Consider the following 25,730-nt stretch of genomic DNA (forward strand, 5'->3'; position numbering starts at 1 on the left):
CCTCAATAATTTAGTTATTGCACTAAGAAAACTCACATCTACATTAATGTCAAAAGATACAAAAGATGCTTGGGGTTTTTTCCTTCACTATTTAGCAATGATATCGACAGTTTAACGCACCATTAGTTCTGAACAAAAGAAAAAAAACATTTTCTAACAAGTAATTTTGCAGTTTCTGACCAAATCAGGCTAAAACTGATCAATCTTCAAGGACAATAAAAGAGCCATATCTATAAGCCCATATTTCTGTGTTATTTCCATGTGTAGCTATAAGTAGAGTGAAATTTCTGTGCAGAAAGCTTTAATAAATACTTCGAGACAGAATTGTATTCCAAAATAAAGAGTAGTAACAAACACTTCTTACTTTTGTCTTGACACAAAACAAGTACTCCTAATCTACATAGCCATCTACTTGAGATAACAAAGGCTTTTTCTAAGAAACATTCATTCTAAATTCTCCAGATACTGAAGATCAGGAGACCACAGCAACCATATATCTGTATGCATTCTACAGGTTTTTATTATGAAAGAGAAATAAGTTTCTAAGTAAAGCATATTAAAAACAAACAGAAACATTTTTCAAAGCAATAGAGCTGAGTTGATTTGGAAAAAAAACACAATCATTGGCAACTTACTTTGTCAACAGGACTTGGTAATGGAGCATGGATGACACTGAAAAGTAAAATTTAGAATTTTTATCTAATTTCCGGACCACAAAGGAAATAGAATATGACAGTACCAGAATATCTTAAACCCCTAAGTTGATATATAATTGCCTTCATATGATTATAAGAATGTGAATTATTGTTAATCCTTCATAGAAAATAAGATAATAAATATACAAACCTTTCATACAAAATATATTTCTAAACACAAATTTAAAATCCAAAATATATTAAATGCTCTTTAAGAATCCTCTACTTAATAAGAGCTATGGTGAATTCCTTGGTCATAAGAATTTCTATATGAAAAAAGAAGCACTCCTTAAATTATCCATTTTCAATTTTGGAATATGTAAATTAAGTTATTTTAAAATTAAATATTCCTAGATAGAACATCTTAAAAAACATAGTTCTATTGAAAAGAAAGCTATACTTTGGAAGTCTGTTTGAGTAGAAAACTTTAGCTAATCAAAAGAGTAGGACTAGCCTTCTCCACCCAGCCTCCTCACACGACTAACAACTGAAAGCTTAGACGTAGGTATGAAACTAAATTCAGTATATCCTCTTAAAGATACACAGTAAACAAATAGTACTGGTACTAATTGTCTTTGGCCTTAAATTCCTACTAAATAGGTACTATTATTTCCATTTTGTTTTTTCTCTTTCTAATTAATCTTAGAGGAAGGGAGGGAGAGAGAAACATCAATGTGAGAGAAAACCATTGATCAATTGCCTCCCGCACACAAGAGCCCCAACTGGAGACTGAATCCCCAATCTGGGTATGCGCCCTGACCCGGAATCGAACCCATCTTTTGTTGTACTGGACCACACTCCAACCAACTGAGCAACAACAGCCCTATCCCTCAGTTACAACGGCCAGGGCTATGTTCATTTTCAAATGAGAAAAGGAAGGCCTGATCAAGTCACAGAATAGGCCTTGAAACGAACCATTCTGATCTTAATCCAGCTCTAGAGACTTGCCTGTTCAAAATTCATCTCATCCATAAAGTAAGCCAGACTGTGTACAATGAAACTGACAGTAAATTTTAAGTGATGCTAATATTTAAACACTAAGTAAAATCAAACAATGAGAAGGAAATGGGGCAAAGATGAAAAGATTTGGGGAAACAAGAGGGATAGGGACACAATTTTCTGAAATAGATTTTGAAAAAATTCACATGTCCTACTGGGTGAAACCTGGAACACAGATGACCCTTTATGTAATTGCTCAAAGTTTTTGACTAAAGGAAAGGAAAATCCCATTATCAAATACAAACATTCAGATCTTTAAGAAGCCATACTTCGTTAGTTGATTAACAGCTACTCTTCTTTTTTAAATCTTAACTCATAAAAGTGGAGTCACAATCAAGTTCCCAAAGTTAATTTTATTTTTAATAATTAAACTATAGAAAACATTAATGTTTTAAATTTATAATGTCTTTAATTTTATTATTAAAGTTATAATGCCTTTTAAAAATTCTTATTTAATTTTTTTTTTAATTGAAGAAGGGGGAGAGGGAGAAGGGGGAAGGAGAGAAGAAGAAAAAGAGGAAGGGAGGGAGGGAGAGAGGAAGGACGAGAGAAACAGTGATATGAGAGAGAAACATCATTGATTGGCACCTCCTGCAATCTGGGCATGTGACCTGATGAACCTGCCACCCTTTGGTACCAGTACATTGCTCTAATCAACTGAGCCACACTGACCAGTGCTAAATTTATAATGTTTTAAAATTTCTGCTTTGTTTCAGATATCCTTGAAGCTTTAAAAAAAAAAATAAAAAAATGGTAGCTTCTAACTGAAGAGCAATATATCATTCTAATGAATGAACAGACTATCATAGCAATAGGGAAATTTCTCTCTGCTTTCTTTTTCTTTTTCTAAGATTGGCATATCCTCTTTCTTTTTAAAAAATCTTTATTGTTGAAAGTATTACACATATCCCTTTTTTCTCCCTCTCACCCCTTATAACCTACCCCTGCCCCTCACCCCAGGCCTCCACCACCCTATTGTCTGTGTCCATGGGTTATGCATTCTGCTTTCCTTTTCCATTTCGCTTTCCTACTGACTACTCTGTACTTGGCCTTACACTTTGGTTCTCTCAACCTCTCACCCTCAGATCTTTTTCTTTGCTTTTGAAAAGCAGGAAATAAATTAAATATACAAACAAATTTCTAGCATATTCAAGGTTTTCCCCCAAAATAAAATATGCTGAATTTTAGACTGTTTAGCTTTTTCCAACACCTCATAATGATAATCTGCAAAAAGTATAAATCAAAATGTACTTATGTTTACATATTAACATTTAGATTTTGACTAATTTTTTTTCTTTTAGATTTTTCCTTTTCCAAATGATCTCTAAAAAAGTTTAGCTGGCGTAGCTCGGTGGTAGAGCATCAACCTATGAACAGGAGGTCAAGATTCAATTCATTGTTAGACAGCATGCTCAAGTTGCGGGATCGATCCCCAGTGTGGGGCATACAGAAGGCAGTTGATTCTCTCTCATCATTAGTGTTTCTATCTCACCTTCCCTCTCCCTTCTCTGATATCAATTTTAGAAAAGAATTACAGCACTGAAAAATCTCTCCAAAAACACCCACCAAAATATACTACTAACTATATCAACATCCTTAAGGTTCTATAAGATTGTGACACTGGCATTAACCTCAGAGGCAATCAAAGTCTAGGAAGCCCTACCTTAAATGCAAATCAAAATGAATGCAGCTATCACCAATACCTTACATATCCTAAATATTTTAGAAACAATTAATTACTTATCAAAATATAAACTGTTATAATTAAATTTGGAAGCACAAATGTAAACTTTGCTTCCATTATTGCCTATTAGAATTACAACTAATATTAAAAACAAAGTAAAGTGCATTATTCCAAAAGTAATACATGATTTTTCTAACATCGTTAGAATAATCCTAAAGTATTAATGGTACACCCTCATCTATAATATTATTAACCAAGGTAATTAATACAAAATTCTATAGCACTGAATTATACTCACTCTGAGCGGAGTCGGGCTTCCATACCATCTGGTAGAAAAAGTTTTATTGTAGAAACAATACACCCATGGGTAACTGGTTAAAACAAACAAATAAAATGAATAAAATAATTGTTTAAAAATATGAATCTTCATAACTCTTATATGTAAATATATATTTTATTCTTATATGTAATAACTTCTGGGAAAGGAAATAAACCCGATGGTTTAATGACAATATTCATTCTCCTGGAGAAACTTGTCCCTATCCGTAACAAATCATAAATACAGGTAGAATTATGTTTAGAAAAGTGTCCTAACCTCTAATGCTATAACAAGTCAATAAAAGGTAAACTTAATATGTAGAAGTACAATTGGGGGTGGGGAGGAAGGAATGTACTGTCTCCTCTATTTGCCAGCATCAAACCTAAGTCCAACTATTCCCCAGATTAAAATTTAGCCCTTATTCCTTATTCTCCTGTCCCCAACCTATTACTCCTATCCACACCTCACAAAACTCCATAGTTCAGTATAATACAGCTTGAAATATGCCATTCCATTCACCATGAGTGAGAAAACTAAGTCCTCAGACAAATGAAACTACTCAGAGCTATTTGCTAGACCTCAAGTCTGACGTTTCCAGTTCAGTATAATTTTGGTTTTGTTTTCTTGTGGTTGTTTCTTCCCCCAAACATCTTTATATAGCTTTACACGAGTCATTATGCAGACAACTCCCTTTTTTCTTTTCAAGAATTTCTTTGTTTTTAATTTTCACTCGAGGATATGTTTTTCATTGATTCTAAAGGGAGAGGGAGAGAGAAAGGGGAAGTGGGGGGGGGGGGGTGGAGAGAGAGAGAAACATTGATGTGAGAGAAATAATTGGTTACCTCCCTTATGTGCCCCAACTGGAGAATGAACCTGCAACCTGGGTATGTGCCCTGATCAGGAGTTAAACCTGTTCCCCCCTTCAGTGCACAGGCTATGCTCTAACCAACTAAGACACCCCAGCCAGGGCTGCAAACAACTTCTTACTTCCTCCTTTTCCTTCTGAAGATTTCAAGAGACAAAAGCCCCCAAAGTAGCACTGTACAGAGAGCTTCTCTCTCTCTTTTTTTGTTTTTGTTTTCTTTGTTAGTCCTCGCCCAAAGATTTCCCCCCCCCCATTAATTAAAAAAAAATATATATTTTATTGATTTTTTACAGAGAGGAAGGAAGAGGGATAGAGAGTTAGAAACATCGATGAGAGAGAAACATCAACCAGCTGCCTCCTGTACACCTCCCACTGGGGATGTGCCCGCAACCAAGGTACATACCCCTGACCGGAATCAAACCTGGGACCTTCAGTCCGCAGGTCGATGCTCTATCCACTGAGCAAAACCAGTTTTGGCCCCCCATTAATTTTTAACGAGAATGGAAGGAAGGGAAGAAAGTTTGGGGGCCGGGGGGGGGGGGGGGCGGGGGGGGGCGGAGAGGGAGAGAGAGAGAGAGAGAGGGAGAGAGAGAGAGAGAGATCCACACGAGAGAGACACATCAACTGGTTGCCTTCCACACTCATACTGACCAAGACCGGGGATCAGGATCAAACCCTCAACCCTTTGGTGCATGAGCAGAAGCTCTAACCATTAAGCACACTGGCCAGGGCAAGAAAACTTCTGTTTGTATGTGTGTTTCATAGAAAAAACTGGGGGAGGGGGGAGGCTGGTTTAAAAGTTGACAGTTTTGCCGAGACCAGTTTGGCTCAATGGATAGAGTGTTGGCTTGGGGACTGAAGGGTCCCGGGTTCGATTCCGGTCAAGGGCATGTACCTTGGTTGCGGGCACATCCCCAGTAGGGGGTGTGCAAGAGGCAGCTGATCGATGACTCTCTCTCATCGATGTTTCTAGCTCTCTATCTCTCTCCCTTCCTCTCTGTACAAAATCAATAAAATATATTTTTTTAAAAAAAGATTCAAGCCCAGGCTCTGAATACCATGTTTAAAAAAAAAAAAAAAAAAAAAAAGTTGACAGGTTTTTTTTACTTCTCTATTCTTCAAATAGTATCTCTTCCAGGGTTCAAAGAGTTAATTTATTTAGTTTACCAAACTAATTAAAAGTGAATGCAGGGTGATGAAAATAACTATATCATGTTAAGAGGAGTACTGGTTATGTGACTGCATAGATTGTCAAAATTCACTGAATTCTGTATATAAAACTGAAGTAAATAAACTATACCTCAAAACTGATTTAAAGAATAGAGCTAATGTACTTATAGGAGGGTAACTTATTAAGTGATAAGTCCTACAAATCATCAAGAAGGTATTATAAACATGAAGCAATACACATTAAATTTAAGTAATTTAGCACACTTTACTCAATATTAATTTTCATTAACCTATTTATTATATGAAAAGTGCTAGCACATATTAAGAACCATCTATGGATGGACAGTCTTTCAAATTCTCTGCCTAACCTAGCAATTATGGCCATGAGCTCCTTCCTTCCTTGCTTCCTTCCTTCCTTCCTTTTCCGGACTCTTCCTCCTCCCTGCTACCATAAATACCCTATCAAGAACAAATCTACTTGCATCTCCAAATACTTTACTTTTCACAACCCCATGCCTTTTACACAAGCTGTCTTATCAGTGATGTCCTTTAACCCTGACCTCCATGACCAAATGCTCCTTATCCTCTACATTTAGATTTTTCTAGCTCCTCCACCGAAGCTCAGAATCTAAGTTGTGTGCCCAGAGCCTCCTAAATCTACTTATTATAACACCAAGCACACTGCAGTTTAATATTTATTATTTACACAACTGCTGTCTCAACAATTAGATACAACACTTTGAGGGCAACAAGGATTGGTTGCTTCTGGTACAAAGCAGGCATTTAGTAAATGTTTATTGAATACATCCAAGAACATGTCTGGATAATATTTTACAGCTTCCATTGCTCAGGAGTGAAGTTGCCTGCTTGAGAATGGCAGGGTTCATCTCCATTTGCAAGAAACACCTAATTCCCTCCTTTCCCTGGCTAAAGATAGGGAAGGGACGATTTTACTCCAGCTCTAGGGCTCCCTCAGAAATTTACTACAAACAGGCTAGAATAAATTCGGGAGCACAATACAAGAAGATCCAGCAAGACTGACACTTTATCAATATATTTACATTAATAAGAAAATTGTTTAAAAAAATAAGTGCAGAGAGTTATAGTGCTAAGATGACAAACTATATATCAGGATTTCTGTTGTTCAGATACATCTCAGAAGTCCAGCAACTAGACTGGTGTACAAACTGTGAGATGAATCAAGTGCTAACACTTAGTGGGCAATAAAAGGTTGCCACACTATTGAAGGCAGTTAGAGACCACAGTCTGACTACACTGACAATGTAGCAAACCCTTTGAAAAGGTTCTTGTGACAACTAGATGCACAGAAACGTCAGTTACCTCTTTAATAATATGCAAAAGCAATCTGATGAAAATGTTTTGTTCTAAAACTTATATTAATCAACTCTATATAGCAGTATTTCTCAAAATGGGGTACTAGTAGGTGGGGTTAGAGGAGCTTAGAAAAAATTTGGTTAAAAGAAGTGGAAAGAATTTTTAATCTTTTAAATCACAGGCTTTCTCAGAGCTTAATGTACATCACGATGCATTTTCAAAACCTATGTAACCATTGAGCACATCCCTGCTTCCTTTTTAGGAACACATAAAGGAACTATATGATTATGGATTTATACACACACACACACACACACACACACACACACACACACACACACTAGAGGCCCGGTGCATGAAAATTCATACACTGGAGTGGGAGGTTCCTCAGCCTGGCCTGCCCCCTCTCACAGTACGGGAGCCCTTAGGGGTAGGAGGGGACCTGGCGGATCAGGGGAAGGCGAAGCCCACATCACACCTCTGCAGCTGCCACTGCCAGCAATGCAAGCCTTGGCTAGCCCTGGTTACCTGAGCCTTGGGCTGGCCCTGGGCAACTGGGCAGCCGCCATCTGAGTCTTGCCTGCACCTCGGGCTGGCCGTGGGCAGCTGGGCAGCCACCATCCAAGGCTTGCCTGTGCCTCGGCCAGTCTTGCTTGCTGGAGCCTCAGTCAGTGAGGGGTGCAGGAAGACCTGAGGCCCCTGGCGGGGCTGAGGGGATTCCGGCAGCAGGCCTATGGAGCAACCGGCCCCGCCCCTGCCCCCTCCTGTGGGTGCTGCCCTCTTGGGACATGTGATGGTCAATTTGCATATTACCTCTTTATTATATTGGACACACACATATACACATATACACATATATATGGCATTATAGTATTTTGAAGAAAATATGGGATGGGGCAAAAGTTGTGAGTATGCAAAACACAGTTTGTTCTTGTATTTTTATTTATTAATTATTATATTATTTTCTATATAAACAACTGTAAATCCACTTTTGCCCCTCCTTGTACTTTGGAAAATACTGCTGGACAGTATTTTATTAAGTACTTTTAAAACAAACTATGCTCTCCAAATTCACCCAGAAGTATTATTACAGTATTTAAAATATTCAAAGACAAAACTGATTGTAAAACACACAATCTATATGTTTCTTGGGCTGGTCAGTGTGGCTCAGTGGTTAAGTGTCAATCTATGAACCAAGAGGTCATGGTTCAATTCCTCGTCAGGCACATGGCTAGGCTGCAGGTTCAATCCCCAATAGGGTGCATGCAGGAAGTAACCAATCAATGATTCTCTCTGATCATTTGTGTTTCTCTCTCTCTTTCCCCCTTTTAAATCAATAAAAATATTATTTTTAAAAAGTGAAAGTTTCTCAGAAATTCTCACTCTTCTTGAGCTGGGGCATCCATATTCTATTGCACTTGCACAACAGAGCACCTGGTCCACAGGCTTTCAGACTCTGGGACTTCTGTCAGAGGCTCTCCCGGTTCTCGGGCCTTTGGACTCAGGCTGAATTGAGCCCTTGGCTTTCCTGGTTCTCCAGCTGGCAGACAACAGACTGTATGACTTCTCACCCTCCACAGCCATCCTCTTTCTGCTCTACCTGACTATGAAAAGTATTCTTCAGAACACAGTATAAACTATTTACTTGACATCGGAAAGTAACCATGTATTAGGTACAATGATGAGAAGTAAACACACACACACACACACAGAAAAACAACAACAAACCTGGTATCTAGAAACTGCTTTAATATTTATAGTTGCCAGGCCATGTTATTCTCCTGGGGGACATAAGTAATCTTACTAATATGAGACAAGATCATTCTGAGACCATGATGCAAAATAAGACCACTTCATAACTTCATCTAAGCACCAACAAAAACAGTATCACCGGGCAAAACAGCAAATATTCCTCTTTCCTGCTTAATATAAGTTCCTGCTACTTCTTTACCAATTATTGAAGCCTTAGTTCTACTTTGCCTTCTCTAAAGATACGATTTACTGAAATGCACAATCATAGAATCCTACCCCGTTTCTTTTTAAAAAGTATACTTTTATTTACTTCAAAGGGATAGAAACATCAATGATGAGAAAGAATCACTAATCAGATGCCTCTTGCATTGGGTATCGAGCCTGCAAGCCAGGCATGTGTCCTGATAGGGAATCAAACCATGACCTAATTCATAGGTTGATGCTCAACCATTGAGCCACACTAGCTGGGCCCGCTCCCCTCTCAAATCCCTGCTTTCTTGGATCCTCAACAAATCATCCAACCAAAGCCCTAATCCTATATTAGAGCTTTTCTAACACTTCTTAATGTGACACCTCTGGTTACTCAAATTATTTGTTCTCTTTTTTTCTACAATGAGTAATAAATCTAGCTTGTTCAAATTAAAAACAAAAAAAAAAAAGATTCTTGGGCAAGGTAAGAAGTCCACAGGTACATTGCCATATTAAATATATATTTATCCATTATAAGCTACACCCAAATTTCAGAAATGTTAAAACATGAAAAACAGGTATGTCTGAATTGGGGAAACAAGGTATAAGTGGAAGAAAAATCTGCAATTATCTGCTGTAGTTAGATTAAAAACCAGAATTAAGACTACAAAGGTTGACTGCCACTTATATGGTTTTTTTTCTCTGTTATCTCACAGAGATTATTTATTTTGCTTTTGAGTTCATATATTTACTTTATGGTATGCAGCCAACCTTTTCTATTGCCTCTTCACATGAATACCACTTAAAGGACCCATGTTCACTTTGATAAGTTGAAAAACTGTTTAAGGCCCTAGACTAGGAGACTAAAACTTCTGAAGTATGTTGCAATCTAGTTCTATCATCATTCTTAGATTGTTTAGTAAGGTTAATATAATCTACACTTGAGTAGTTTGAAGGATCTCTTGAAATGACTGGCAATAATAGGAAGTACAATGAGTAAGTTCATAAAAGCTCAAGAAAACTTTAAAAAGCCAAGAGCTAAATGAGAGGTGTTAAAATTTCCCTTAGATATGTTAATATTTCCCCAAGCTGCCATAGCCTATTTGGCTCAGTGGATAGAGCATCAGCGTGTGGACTGAAGAGTTAATTTCCAGTCAAGGGCACCCACTGTGGTTGGAGGCTCAATGCTTGGCCTGGGCGGGAGGCAACCAATAAATGTGTCCCTCTCACGTCGATGTTTCTTTCTGTCTCTCTCGCTTCCTTCCACTCTATGAATCAATGGAAAAATATCCTCAGGTGAGGATTAACAAAAAACAAAAAGGATGATGCTGTTGTATTAAATATATAGAGTTTCAATAATAATAATAATAATAATAATAATAATAATAATAATAATTCCCAAGCTGGGGGCTTATTTGCTTAATTTCCTTTTGACTGAAATCCAATATAAAAGAGTTACTGAACTTTCACTCCTAAATAAAATTTTGCTTCATAATGCTTTCAATTTAAAGACCTTTTTTCTTTTGTCAAGTTAGAAAAGAGGCAGAAAAAGTTAGCTGAAAAGAAAAATACTCTTTTAATTGACTTCAGAGACAGGAAGGAAGGGAGGGATAGAAACATTAATGACAAGAGAACTCACTGATTGGCTGCCTCCAGCACACCTCCTACTGGGGATAAAGCCCACAACTCCACCATGTGCCCCATCTGGGAATCGAACCATGACCTCCAAGTTCATGGTTTGATGTTCAACCAGTGAACCACATTGGGCAGGCAAAAATATTTTAAAATTGATATTGTATCATTCTATCTTCATTTGTGAGCTGAGTTCAGTTATAAAAACTTTACCGCAGATATAATTCCTATAGGAAAAGTAGCATAAATACTTTAATCTTTCTGAATTTTTCTTTTAATATATTTTTATATATTTTGGATAGGGAGAAAGAAAAAAAAAATCAATGATGAGAATCACTGATTGGCTGCCTCCTGCTAGGATTGAGCCTGCAATCCAGGTATGTGCACTGACTGGGAATCAAACCAAAACCTCCTGGTTCATAAGTTGACACTCAACCACTGAACCACGCCTGCCGGCTAGGCTAATCTTTCTCATTATTTGTTTGTAGATTGATAAACAGGCTCCCTAAGTTCTTCTAAAGGCAATCAAATCTTTTTCTTTTAGAATCATTGTGCATGCATGGATTCAAACAAATTTGATACATTTCAATCCACTGCTGTTATTATTATTTGATAATCAAATTGTCCCCTCTTTGATCAATTGGAACTCCACATTAATTCTTGAGTCCTTTGCGGGAAACCCAGTAGTCTTAGATGGTTTCATTGCTTTCTGGTATGATAAATATTCCAGGCTCAATTTGTATATTTCCACCCCTAGACGCAGAATCAGCTACCATTTCTTCTAGGAATCTTGTTTCTACATATTTATTTGGTGGGAGGAATTCTTTCTCTAGGTAGGTGGATTCATTTTCCACTTTCTCTAGCTTACTGTGAAATGATATTGCTCTTTGGCATATTATTTTATTCATTAATGAGGAGTGGTCATTATCTGGCTTTACCTGTTTGTTTAATATTCACTGAGAACCTGCTGGCTATAAAGCAGTATGCTGAGGATGATGAAAAACAACAAGATGATTATGGCTAGGATTTCAATTTCATTTACAGAAAGAGAACTAGAAATACTTCACATAACAAAGGGAGAAACTTTCACAAATACTATAATAAATATAAAACACTGTGGAATTTGGAATGGACAAGGGCAGGGGAAGGAAAGGCAGAGAAAATGGCATAAGCAAAGAAACAGAAAAAGAGAAGGATATGAGAGAGCACAAATCTAAGGAGAGAAGATTAAGAAGATGAAATGAAGAACACATTTTAAGGCCCTCATGCTAAGCACATTATATATGTTAACTCCTTATGACAAATCATGCAAATAGTTATTTTTATGTCCCATTTTAAATATGAGGAAACTAAAGTCAAAGAGACTAAAATAACTTGATGGAGATCACACCTTTGGCAAGTGGCAGTGCTATTGATAGGATTCAAAAGAATCTTTTCCATATAGGGTCTTATCTCTAAACAATATAGTTAATAGCTTCAGTGGTCCTCAAACTTTTTAAAGTGGGGGCCAGATCACGGTCCCTCAGAGAGCTGGAGGGCCGGACTATATGAACTACTAATCCCTACTGTAACACCTTGGCTGCGCTCACTGCCCAAAAAACCTGGCGGGCAGGATCAGACTCCCCTGGGGGCTGCATGTGGCCCGCGGGCCGTAGTTTGAAGACCCCTGGCTTAACATATATAAGGGAAATAAAAGCAAAAGGCTAAATTGAGTCATATTTTTGAGAGCTTCAAATGTACAATTAAGCATTTCAGACTTTATTCTGCAATTGGCACAGTCACCAAGGCTTCTAAAAGCAGAATGACATAATTAAATCTGTACCAGAAGAATGGTAGCCAGAAGTGGAAAGCTTCTGTAACACTCTAAGTTGGCAACAGGAAAAACAAGAAATAACAGGGAAAGGAGGGCAAATGGCGTAGATGACATAACTGGTGTAGAAGAAAGAGACAGGATTCAAAAGAGATTCCAAGAAGCTGAGCTAGAGTGTTTGGGAGAATGATGGAATAGAAGAAATTGGGAAATCAGTAGAATATTCTCGTTTGAAAACTAAATTGAGCTGTGTACAGAGTAAGGTGACAGCAAACATTAAAAAGAAAACAACTGCAAGCAGCTGGAAATACAGGTACAGAGCCAGCATGCACAGATTCACAGCAGACAAAGCAAGAAGTGACACTTGGGACTTAATGATAAGGGAAAGCATTAAAACATTTGCCAGAAATTTAATTGAGTAGGCTTCTTAAACCTCACTGTCCAAAAGAACAATTTGAGGCTTTAAAAAATTAGATATGTCCAAGTTCCACACCCAGCAATTCTCCTTCTTAGGGCTGAATGGGTAAGATCTGAGCATCTGTAGTTTTACAAAGCTCTGCAGGTAATTCTGGTGTGCATCCTGGGTATACTGCCATGACATCAGAAAGCCTGGCAGATCTGGTAAGGTCTGTGATGAATCAGCTTTGTGATTTTCCCTAGGAACTAGAAAGTAGAAGCATGTAAAGTTTATGATGAAAGTTACCAAGATCTAGGAACAAGCAAGCCAGCATAGTCTTGGAATAGTCTAGCTGGTGAGAGTATCTGTGAATGGCCAATGATGGGTTCCAAAGAACAGACAGTAAAAGGATCCTGGATCGAAAGCTACTGAGAAAGAAGGGTAAACTTGAGGGTAAAAAATTAAAGATGATGCAAATGACTGACAAGTGTTTTAGTGATAATAAAAGTACCTGGCCCTTCTCTGAGCACTTTATAACATCCTTTCAATGTTCACATTGAACACTGTGTCACAGTGTGAACACTGAGTCACAGTGTGAACAATGAACACTGTACCAAAACCCTTGAGTCCCATTTCATAATATGAGGAAATTCAAGCTTAAGGCGGAGTAAGGAGAAGTAACTAAGTCACAGCAGAACAAAACAGGCAGTGGGTAACAAGAATGTTGCCAATTCCCAACCCTCCTATTAAGAGGAAGGTTGTAAAAAGTCTTACTTAATATGATAAGAAGAAGTTTGTAAAATGGTGAATGAAGATTCATGGGATGTTTTAAAATTTATCATTAATATTAGTGCCAGGTTGAGAGGAGTTTCTATAATGAAGACAGATACACTGACTGCTCTTGCACAGCTTACAGATTAGTGAGGGAGGCAAACACATAAAGGGGAGGAGCACAGTGTGTAATGGGGACATGGAAGGGCACCTTGTCCAGCCTACAAACGTTTCTAGGTGAAGGAAAACGCATGTGTGTGCAATGGCTTGAAGGCCAGAAAAGGGAAGGTTTACTGTGGGGAATAAAAGTAATTGTGTGCTGTGGGAGCATAAAGCAAAGGGAAGATACCATTGACCTTGCTCTTCATAGGCTTTTTTTTCGTAGGGACTTACCCAGGAACAGTTATTGGTGAAGTGGACCTGAGCTGATGAGCTGATAGAAGTTATATGTGACCTTTATAGGATTAGCCAGTCCCAAACTTTGCAACAGAGGACTGCCATGTTGTGTGACCCCAAAAATTCATGTCCTGCCTGAGCAGTTTGTGGGTTTGGGAACAAAGTCGTGGCCAGTAGCTGGTTTGGTAAGGCTCCCATTCCAGGAGGATCTAATAGGTTGGCTTTCTCCATTCCTTCCTTCCTTTAAAAATAAAAATCCATTACAATGTCATCCTATTTGTTTTACAATAATTATTTTTTTATCTATAAGGCAGGTTGTTAGTACAGTACTAATCAGTGAGCTTCCTCCCTGGAGCTGCATGGTATAAAAAGCCAAAAAACAAAATCAGAAGAGGTGTGATTTGGCAATAGCAGACATCAGAGTGTGCACTATAGCTGTTCTCATTATAGCCATTCATAAGTTGAGTTTTTTAATTGACTACTAAATATTTTGCATCAAAATACAAACTTTTCTATTTTATAATTATAAATGGAAATTTCTAAAACTGTGGCCCTACACAAATTCAAATATCAAAACCCAACTTCCTGAGGAGGCCAACAAAACCCAGTAAAACTAATATTGCAATTGCAACACCAGTGAAAGTAAAAATATAATATACATGCACACGCACACCAGCATCTCCGCCACCACCAATCCCTGTATACACTGTGTAAAATGTCAGAGACTGATGACTCAGGGTATCACCAGATCAGAGTATGTTCAGAGAAATAGAAGAAACTTGCCAATTGGGTCCACTGTCCATATTAAACTAAGACAGTGGAACCACATTCTTTTGTTTCCTATTCATTTAGGTGTGGTTTTTTTTTAAAGAATTTTAATGAGTTTATTTGAGCCAAAACTGTCGACATATGCCGGGAAGCAGAACCTCAAAGAAGTGAGATAATGCTCTGAAGAATGGCAGGTTACATTTCTATTTATACATTAAGATCAAAGGAGGGACATAGGTGGGTTACATGAAATTCATTGGTGACAGATTACCATTTAGTTTTATGATTCAGCTATATATAGTTTCATGGTCATAAGTAGAGAGTTACTAGCTACAGCCAGAAAACTTCAGGATTCTTAACATACAGACAATTTACATTTATTTAGCTAGAGACTTTCTAGCTTCAAACACTGAGGCATGAAATTTTATAACTGTGACAGGTATTATTAGCTGCTTTCAGAGCACTAACTTTGTTTGAGGCAACAATGTATGCACAACTGGAAGGATAAATTATAACTGATCAATCATGGATCTCCTTCTCACCTTTGCCAGGTAGTAACTCCCCAGGTAGTAACTCCCCAGGCTTCTTTGTAGCTACAAGTAGCTAGTATGTATGTAACATATCCATGTAGCCATTGAGACAAAAGGGAGCAATCTGCTGGGAGGATTTTATTAAAAAAAAAACAACTATTCTTTCAATGAAAAGCGAGCCACACAGGAAGGCATTTTGTCCCCACCTCCTCCTTTTGGCTAGAACACTGGTGTGAGAAAAATAAGGCCTGGAGCTACTGCCGGCACACTTTGACTATAAGGCAAAGAGCATAAGAAGCCAACATGTTAAGGATAATAGCATGTGAGGACAGTGAGACTCTGGATTCTTGATAACATCACTGAGTCAAGAGAACAAAGTCTGGACCTACCTGTCTCCAGACTTATTAACAATAACTAACTTTATGGTTTAAGCCCCTACTGATTGGGTATGGAGTCACTTCATACTGTCTCCTAACTGACACAGTCATGACCTATGTAGTCATTCTGTGATGAAGAATATAGATTATTAAGATTTCAGATTTTAAAATTTTATAAAATAGAAGATATGAGATTTTTAACTTTCACTGCATATAATGCTGTATTTAAATTGCTTCTATAAGCACAACATATTTTGTAACATTTAATGATAGAATAAAAATAAAGTTAAAAAGATAAATAATAGGAAAAATTGATCCATACCCGTACCTTTCCGTGTGTTCTCTGTCACATCTACTCCAAACTGGATAATGTCACCAGAAAGAATTTCACATGGTGGACTTTCTTCAGAGCCTCGACTCAATCTCTGGCTATTTATAAAGGTACCATTACTACTTTTAGTGTCTTGGAGATAAAACTGCAAAAACAAAATTGAAAAGCCAAAAATTAATAGTAGTAATTCTCAACCTACATTTAAAAAAGTACGCCCAACTTTGAAAACTACTGCAGATAAATTTCCACCCCCCACCATCAATTCAAACCACTTGTTTCAACTAAGGTTCTCCATACACACACACACATACACACACACACACACACACACACACACATAATTAGAACACTAAAATCAGTGATTTAAAATCCAGCTAACAAAAAATAGTATAATCATTTTGGAAAAAAGTATTTAAGGTCTTCAAAATGTTATACATAAAGTTAGCATATGAGCCAAAAATTCCACTCAAAGGTGTGTGTGTGTGTGTGTGTGTGTGTGTGTATTTAAGAAAAAAATATATATATATATATTCAAGAAAACTGAAAACATATATCCTCACAAAAACTCGTATACAATGTTCATAGCAACATTTATTCATAAGAGCCAAAAAGTAGAAACAACCCAAATGTTCAACTAATGAATGGGTAAATAAAATAATAGTCTATCCATTTGATGTTATATTATTTGGCAATAAAAAGGAATGAAGTATTGATTCATGCTTCAACATGGATAAATCTTTAAAACATTATATTGAGTAAAAGACCATATATTATGTTATTATATTGATATAAAATACTCAGAATAAGCAAATCCATACAAACAAAATTACATTAGTAATCCCAAGGGGCTGAGGTGCCAGGCCATGGGGTGAGGTAGGGTGAGAATGTACCTTTCTTTTTGAAATGTTCTACACTCTACAGCCCTGAATATCTAGCAACTACTAATGGGTATGAGATTTCTTTTTGGAGTGAATAAAATGTTCTAAAATTATATAGTAGTGATTGTTGCATAACTGTGAATATATTAAAAACCTCTAAATTGTACACTTTAAAAGAATGAATTTTATGGTAAATAAATTACATCTCGATGAACCTGTTGTGTGTCTGTTTTTTTTTAAAGCCAGCTAGATAAAATTCTAAGTCTATCTTTCCATCTCACTCTGACTTTGTAATTTTCCTAGGTTGTCTGGGTTAAGTCAAAGGAAGTGTTGTTTATTCCACAGGCAGGATAATGGTTTTAGGTAACACTTATAATTAATAGGTATCAGTTAGCTAGCAAAGTTGATATTAGGACCAATATATACTCCATAAAATTTTTGTTAAGCAGACTAGAGACGTAAGAAACTAAAATAATGGAACCAACCATGAAGATACTATTTCCCGGCCTCCAAAACGTGTCTTTCCTCACTTAGATTACATAACCCCCCAAAATCCCCCCCCCCCCCCCTTTAGAAGGGAAGGGACAGGAGGAAGCACAGGAAGCCCACCTGTTTATCACTTACTTATCCCAAAATATATTAGGAACAACTGGGATCGGACACAATAGACTTACCAGGAAGAGAATAACCAGTAAGAAAATGTCCTTTCTTTTTGAAATTTTCTATACTCTCCAGCCCTGAATATCTAGCAACATATTTTCACCGAATTCCTTTCTAAGGAAGAAAGGAAAGAAAAAAAAACCAAACCCTAATGTCTATTAAAATACATGTGACACCACCAAGCTCTCATTTAAACTTAACATTAAAGCTGTGACACAGATATTACTACCTTTTATAAATGAGAAAAGGAGGCCCGGGCAAGTGTTTTTCCAAAGGTCACAGAGCTATTGAACACAGAAGCAAGGACTCAAATAAGAGAATTAAAAGAACTATCTTTCCCATTACTTCAACTGACCTTTATGTTTCATTTGCGCTTCACTCCTCTCACAGACTCTCTTCCAAAGTGAAACACAACAAAGGAATAAGCAATTTGCAGAAAATATGGAAATGACAATTCTTTTCTTAGGTGACAATATCAGGCTGCCTATAAAATGATTTACTTTATTTATAATTCATTTTTTAAAAATATATATTTTTAAAATTATTTCAGTGAAGGAGGAGGATGGAGAGATAGAAACAATGAGAGAGAATCACCAACTGGCCACCTCCTGCACATGCCCTACTAGGAATCGAACCCACAACCTGGACATATACCCTGACAGGAAATCGAACCAGTAACCTCTTGGTTCACAGGTTGATGCTAACCACTTAGCGACAGTGTCCAGGTTCTGTTTACTAGTATAATTTTAAAAAAGACCACTGTTACTTTAGTTAGCAGTTTGTGTATTTAATTACAAAGAAAACTGTATTAATATTTTATAAGTCCATTGGAAACTTAGAGGCATTAACATTTCATGCCAGGGAGAATAGCACAGACCACACACTCAAGTAAGAATATTTATCCTCAACATTTTTTCTATACTAGAACTTAAATTTTACACTGTATAAGGGAGTTTGTTTTTTGTTTTTAAATAAATATACCCGTGGGAAATGTGGTGATATCTAGATTTTGGTTTGGTCATTTACAGTAATGTGTGCTATGGTAAAACCCAAGGGATTATACTAGAATTATAGTGATTTTCAAACTTCAAGTTCTGGCCCATTAATGTTACTAAGTTAATTTAAAAGGATGCAACTAGTATGTCATTTTAAACATTAAAGAGAACAGAAGATAAATAAGAATATCAGCTAAACAGTACTGAAATGAGGTTCAGAACTATTTAGCAAACTTTGGAAAAGAAAAAAGTGTGTGTGTACTCCTCATGTATGTAACTCTTATATAAATCTAAAAGCATAAAATATCAAATTAAAAAATCAATATTAACACAGTTGTTTTATGCTGACATAGCTATATTCCTACTCAAAGCAGCACCCATTTAGCTGGAACCTAGTTTACATTAGTTGCTCATTCTTCCTTTGCTCTCAACCTAATGGCTTCTATACACCTCAGAATAAAGTCCGAAGTTCTTACCATTATAACCTGAAAATCCCTACACAATCTGGTTCCTGGTTCCTTCTCTAAATTCATTCACTTCTACCATTTTATTTCCTCGTCCTTCTCAGCCACACTAATCTCCACATATGCCCCTGGGTCTCTGTGTTTGTGGAGAGTTAGACATCATTTGTTTTACTTCCCTGAAGAAATATTTTTGTTGATATGATTTAACTTTCTGCCCTTGGCCGCTTTGAAAGGTTGATATAAAAAATATTTCTGCACCACCTATGAAACAACGTGCCATTATTTAGTCTACATTGAACAGAAACTATTTAAAATTAGGTTAGAAACCTCAAAATAGAAGTGGGGAAAACCATCAGCAGCCATAGGACCTGCATGAAGTCAGCATCTGTGCAGGAGGATGCATAGGGAAGCAACTGGGTATTTGAGGGACCTAAAAGAGCATCAAAATAGTCAATAGGTATTTACTGGATAGTATAATGGCCAATTTGAGAAGAGAACTTTGAAAATTAGAAAGGTTTATCCCAATCCAATCACAAGTGAGTGCCAGGTTAAGTTCTGGAAAAGGCTGGAGCAGTCTGAATCACATAAATCCTTAAAAGCAACCCCCCAACCAAAGCTGCCTCCCACAACAGGACTCCACACTGAGGAATAGCTGCTAGGTGGACACAAAATTGGGCAAAATAGGGACAACAGAGATAAGGGAAGAAGAGGTCCAGTAGAGAAAGTAGAAAAAGTAGAGGTCCAGTAGAGAAAGTAGAGAAAGAGAAAGAAGTCACCATATTTTTTAACATTAAAAAAACAACATACACACCCAAAAAATACCAGAAGAGGGAGCTCTGTGACATTAGAAAAGTTATCCTAAATCATGACCCCTTCTGAAAGTTCAGAAAAACAAAACTTCACATAAAAATAAGCAACAGAAAAATGTCAAGGTCCCATCCCATACAGTTATTTTAAGAAAAAAGAGACTGAAGAGCAGAATAACATCCCTACATATAATGAAAGACAGACCTCGGGCACACATCAAAATTATAACATACTATTTTAAAACAAGCTAAAAGGCATTAAAAAAACAAAAACAATTCAAGACATGAAAGAAAAACATAAATCACAATTATAAAACTCCAGAAAAGGTGAAAGGACTCCAAAAAAAAAAAGGGGGGGGGGACAAAAGGGGGAAAAAATCACTTTAGAAATGAATACATAATTAGAAAGGACACGAGTGCCTAAATTTCTATAACGCATTTATAGAAATAAAAGGTAAAAAGGAGGAAATTTTTAAAAATAAAAAAGAAATTAAGAAAGTGACATCAGTAAAATGGTTAAATAGGCAGCTCTAAGCTCCCCATTCCCTTCAGAAACTTTGAAAACAAGTAAACAGTGTCAGAATCAATTTGTTAGAATTTTGCAAAACAAAGTTTTACAGAAGCCAATGTATACTGAATCAAGAAAAGGCAACTTAAAAATGGTAAGAAATCTTGTGGCATTACTTTCCCTTCCCCAATACAATAAAAGTCTTGAAGACATGAGATTGCTTTCCCAGTGTGGGATCCCGATACCTGGGTCCAGAATGAGCAAAACAGACCTAAATCTCAAATTACTGTGTCTGTATGTTCTAACCCGTCTGGGGGGTATCTGATGGACTAACACAAGGCTCTTATCTCCGTTTAGCCTAACCTAGAACTCACCCTAGCTAAAAAAGTGGGATTTATATCCCCAGTGGTTCAATATAATAAAGTTAACCAATATACCACATTAATAGAAAAAAGGAAACACACACACACACACACACACACACACACACACACACACACACACATACACACACGCATGTGCATGCATGATCATTGATCATCTCTGTTTATGCAAAAAAGGTCTGACAAAGTCCAATATCCTTTCATGATCAAAACTATCAAAAAGTTCGGATTAGATGGAAACTTCCTCAACATGATAAAGACCATTTATGAAAAGCCCACAGGTAACATAATAATGGTAAAAGCCTGAAAGCTTTTTCCTAAGATCAGGCACAAGATGAGGAAGCCTGCATTCATCACTGCTTTGTAATAATGTACCGGACGTTCTAGCCAAGCAGAAGAAAAAGAGGGACCTAAAAAGAAATGAAAGACATCCACGTTGGAAAGAAATGGAAGAAATCCAAAACACTAATTCCAAAAGATATGCATCCCTACATCAGCATTATTTACAACAGCCAAGATATGGAGCAACCTAAGTGTCCATCGATAGACAACTGAATAAAAAGGATGGAGTGCATATTTACAATGGAATATTATTTGGCCATAAAAACAAATGAAATATTACCATTTGTGACAAGGATGGACCTAGAGGGTATTATGCTAAGTGAAATAAATCAGACAAAGATAAATATCATATTATTTTACTTGCATGTAGAATCTAAAAAACAATATAAACAAACAAAACAGAAACAGACTCATAGATACAGAGACCAAACTGATGGTTGCCAGACTGGAGGGGCGTGAGGGAACTGAGTGAAAAAAGGTGAAGGCATTGAGAAGTACAAATTGGCAGTTACAAAATAGTCACAGGGGCCCAGCCAGCGTGACTCAGTGGCTAAACTTCAACCTATGCACCAAGAGGCTGCTGATTCGATTCCTGGGTTGCAGGCTTAATTCCCCAGCAGGGGGTGTGTAGGAGGCAAATGATCAATGTTGATGTTTCTCTCTCAGAGATGTTTCTATCTTTCTCTCCCTCTTCTTTCCTCTCTCTCTCAAAATCAACAAAAACATATTTTAAAAGAATAAAATAATCACAGGGATGTGAAGTACAGCATAGGGAATTCAGTCACTAACATATTGTTAATAACTGTGTGGTGCCAGGTGGGTATCAGATTTATGAGGGATCACTTTGTAAGTTATATAAATATCTAACCGCTCTGTGGCACACCTGAAACTAATATAATATTCAGTGCCAACTGTAATTGAAAAAAAACATTTTTTTAAAGATTCTGTGTAGGCACCACTAGAAATAAAAGTTGAAAAAGAAAGCCCTGGCCAGGTGGTTCAGTTGGAATGTTGTGTGATACACAAAAAGGTTGCAGGTTTGATGCCCAGGCAGGGTAAATACCTAGGTTGTGGGTTGAATTCCCAGTCAGGGTGCATACAGGAGGCAACCAATCAATATTTCTTTCTCACATAGATGTTTCTCTCTCTCTCTCTCTCTAAATCAATAAACACATACTCAGGTGAAGATTAAAAAAAGGAAAAAAACTGAAAAGAAAAAGAAAATTGAAAAGGAATAAGCTATGTCTACTCACAGATGTCTGTGAGTAGACATAGTTTATGAAAAATAGTTTATGAAAAATCCCAAAGAACTCATAAGAAAGCAATGAGAGCTAATAAATGAATTCAAATATGTTGTAGCTTAGAAGATAAACACAATAATCAGTTGCGTTTCTATAAATTACCAACAAACAAGCCAAAAAGAAAATTAAGAAAAGACTTCCATTTACAGTAGCATCTAAATAAGATACCTAAGAATAAATTTAAGCAAAGACTTGTATACTGAAAATTACAAAATATTGTTGAAAGAAATTAAAGACTTAAATAAATAGAAAGACATCCCATATTCATGGATTGAAAGACTTAATATTATTAAGGTGTCAATTTTAACCAAAGTGATCTACAGATTCAATGCAATCTCTATCATAATTCCAACAGCCACAGAGACCGGTTTGGCTCAGTGGATAGAGTGTCGGTCTGCGGACTAAGAGGTCCCAGGTTCGATTCCGGTCAGGCATGTACATTGGTTGCGGGCACATCCCCAGTGGGGGGTGTGCAGGAGACAGCTGGTCGATGTTTCTCTCTCATCGATGTTTCTGGCTCTCTATCCCTCTTCCTTCCGCTCTGTGAAAAATCAATAATATATATAAAAATTCCAACAGCCTTCCCTCCGCGCCCCCCCCCCCCCACCAATGGAAGTTGATCCTCAAGTTCATATGAAAATGCAATGGACCCTAAATAAGCAAAACTACCTTTTTAAAAAAATTGTTAATCCTCACCTAAGGATATTTTTCCACTGATTTTCAGATTGAGTGGAAGGGAGGGGGATAGACAGAGAAACATAAATGTGAGAGAGATACATTGATTGGTTGCTTCCCGCATGCGTCCCAACCAGTGCCAGAGATCAAACCTATGACCAAGGTATGTGTCCCACAACCCTCCAGTTTGCTCTATTCACTGACCCAAACCAGTGGGGCAAAACTATCTTTAAAAAGAACAAAATTGGAGGGGGTGGGAGGCAGAGGAATAGATTAACCAAATAACTTGTATGCATATATGCAAGCCCATGGACACAGACAATAGTGTGGCAAAGGCCTGGGATAGGCAGGAGCAGCATGGAAAGGAGCAAAGGGGGGAAACGGGACATTTGTAACATTTTTAACAAATAAAAATAAATTTTAAAAATAGCCCAGCTGGCTTGGCCCCTCAGTAATCAAAAACAGTGATCAAAACATACAACTCCAATTTCTGAAGAACAAGCAAGTCATACCAAGAACATGGGCCACCATGTTCACAGCTGCCTGCCACAGGGCTGGAGAATGAGATATGATAGCCACTATGCAAAACACCAAAATTCTAGAAAATTTACCAGCTTCTTTCTTCATTAAGCACTCTGCTGGATGATTCAAGTGTTTTACTACACTCAAGTTTCAAATTAATTGCTTTAGACAAAACTAGCATAATAATTTTGGCAAAGGAACCAATTTTTGAAGCTTCTTTCTCTGCCATTTTCCATGACTTCGCTCCTATTAGTCATATTTCAATCTACAAATATTTTATTGGGCCAAATCAGTACCTAATTATAATAGGTACCATTTATTGCCTGCCTGCTATGTACAGGCACTTCTGTTCCTCAGGACAATCCTACTAAGTAGCTATTACCATCTCCATTTTATAGAGTAAGAAACTGAGGAGTAGGTATATTAAGTAAATTGCCTTTGTCTCACAGCTATTGCAGATTTGACAGTTATTCCTTCAAAAATTCCACTCTGCCTTTCTCTTCTTCTAGTACTTACACTAAACACACTCTGGTCTTTTGAGTCCAAATTTATGAAATCCAACTTTGTTTATGAAGTTTTCCCGAAGCAATCAGAATAGAAAGAGCCAATTGCAACTCTAACTCCAACATTAAGGCAAATCATTCAGTCTACAATATTTACTTAGCATCTATCTCAAATACTGAATATCTACAAAATCAAATGCAGAGGAACAATAAACTAAGAGAGTATTATTAAGCACCAAAATTTTGAGAGGCAGATGAGAATATCCTAAGGAGTTGATATTTTTTAAGAGAGAACTCTGATCATTGGGCAGCTATGTATAGGATGAACTGCAGTGGGTGTCACCAGAAATAGGGAGATCCATGATATGTACATATTTGCCACCAAAAATTTAGTTATTTCTTAAGTGTACACGAAAGCCTTTATGTGCACATTATATGCAAATTTATTTGTTTACATAATCTTTCTAACTTCCTGACTAGCAAAGCTTCACAAGTTCCAGAGCCTGAAATTTTTAGTAAGTTGTGCCACTGAAAAGGAAAATATAAGATTTTATTCATATGTTATAGGAAAAGCACAGAAAAGTGATAAAATGTTCTTACCAAAATAAAATTTCACATGTAACTAGAAGGAATTTGTCAACATATAACCAGAGGTCTTGCAAATGTTATAAATTTGCCATGATTTTTCCACCTTCAAGTGACATTCCAGACACATTAATTGTACAGTATTTTTTTTTTAATGGAGTTAGCACACAAGAGAAAAAGAAAAAGTATTTCTCTCTCTCTACATAGAATAGCAATCAGAATATAAAGGACAGAAGTAGAGAAGGTAGAAAGGAAAAATTAAAAATAATTTAACCAGAACACCAAAAAACACAGCTAGAGTGATTACATCCTTTTAAAATATGTAATCAAATTGTGACAATCCTTCACTAGGCTTTAGGACAAAGTAAATTAGATTTCTGAAGCTCAACAAAGTAAAAAATAAACATATCATTTGAAAATTACGGTTTTGAGAGGTGTTTCTATTGAAAGCCTACACCAAATTCTAATTTATAGGAGATCGCCACATTTCAAAACTGATGCGTTGGCAAGCAAATTCTAATTCTTTTTTTCCTGTAATGGTGTGTTAATCACAGCAAGATGCATTCAACTTTTTCTTTGAGCCTCCCACTTAGATACTGGTATTAAAGAACATTAAAGAACAGATACTGATTCCAAACACAATCTTTTTAACCCCAAGAGGTCTCTAATAACCTCTCAAAAATTGAACTCCAATATTTAAAATAAGTATGTATTTATTAAAATGCCATGTATGATAGTATATTAAGGATAGAACAAGGGAATACTGTGATATTTTATTTTATTTTTTATTAAATTATATCTTTGTATATATACCATTGTCCCCTCCCCATACATGCCCTCCCTCCCCAGAGTTTTGTGTACATTGGTTGTACTTATATGCATGTATACAAGTCCTTCGGTTGATCTTCCCCAGATCTCCCTACCCTCCCCGCTGTAATTTGACAGTCTGCTTGTTGCTTTACTGTCTCTATATCTATCTTTTAGTTCTTCAGTTTATAATGTTCTATATCATCCATAAATGACTGACGTCATGTGGTGTTTCTCTTTCATTGACTGGCTTATTTCACTCAGCATGATGTTCTCCAATT

At 36.8% G+C, this 25,730-nt stretch overlaps 1 protein-coding gene across 42 annotated transcripts in view; it reads right to left on the reverse strand.

Moving 5' to 3' along the window:
- The window catches only part of SLMAP (sarcolemma associated protein), a 129,207-nt gene that overhangs the window by 60,197 nt on the left and 43,280 nt on the right, over positions 1 to 25,730 (reverse strand). For 19 of the 42 annotated variants that reach the window (XM_084903040.1, XM_084903025.1, XM_084903028.1 and 16 more), the window contains exons 3-5: positions 16,018 to 16,165; positions 3,677 to 3,749; positions 636 to 672 (exon numbers count right to left, since the gene is read on the reverse strand). In XM_084903040.1, coding sequence (XP_084759166.1) covers positions 636 to 672; positions 3,677 to 3,749; positions 16,018 to 16,165 — 258 coding nt within the window. Of the gene's footprint in view, positions 1 to 635; positions 673 to 3,676; positions 3,750 to 16,011; positions 16,166 to 25,730 lie in introns of those variants that run through there. The other 23 variants (XM_084903038.1, XM_084903039.1, XM_084903024.1 and 20 more) reach the window with 2 other exon arrangements.

The sequence above is a fragment of the Pipistrellus hanaki genome (assembly GCF_964339955.1).
Source record: "Pipistrellus hanaki genome assembly, chromosome: 13".
Taxonomy (NCBI): Eukaryota; Metazoa; Chordata; class Mammalia; order Chiroptera; family Vespertilionidae; genus Pipistrellus; species Pipistrellus hanaki.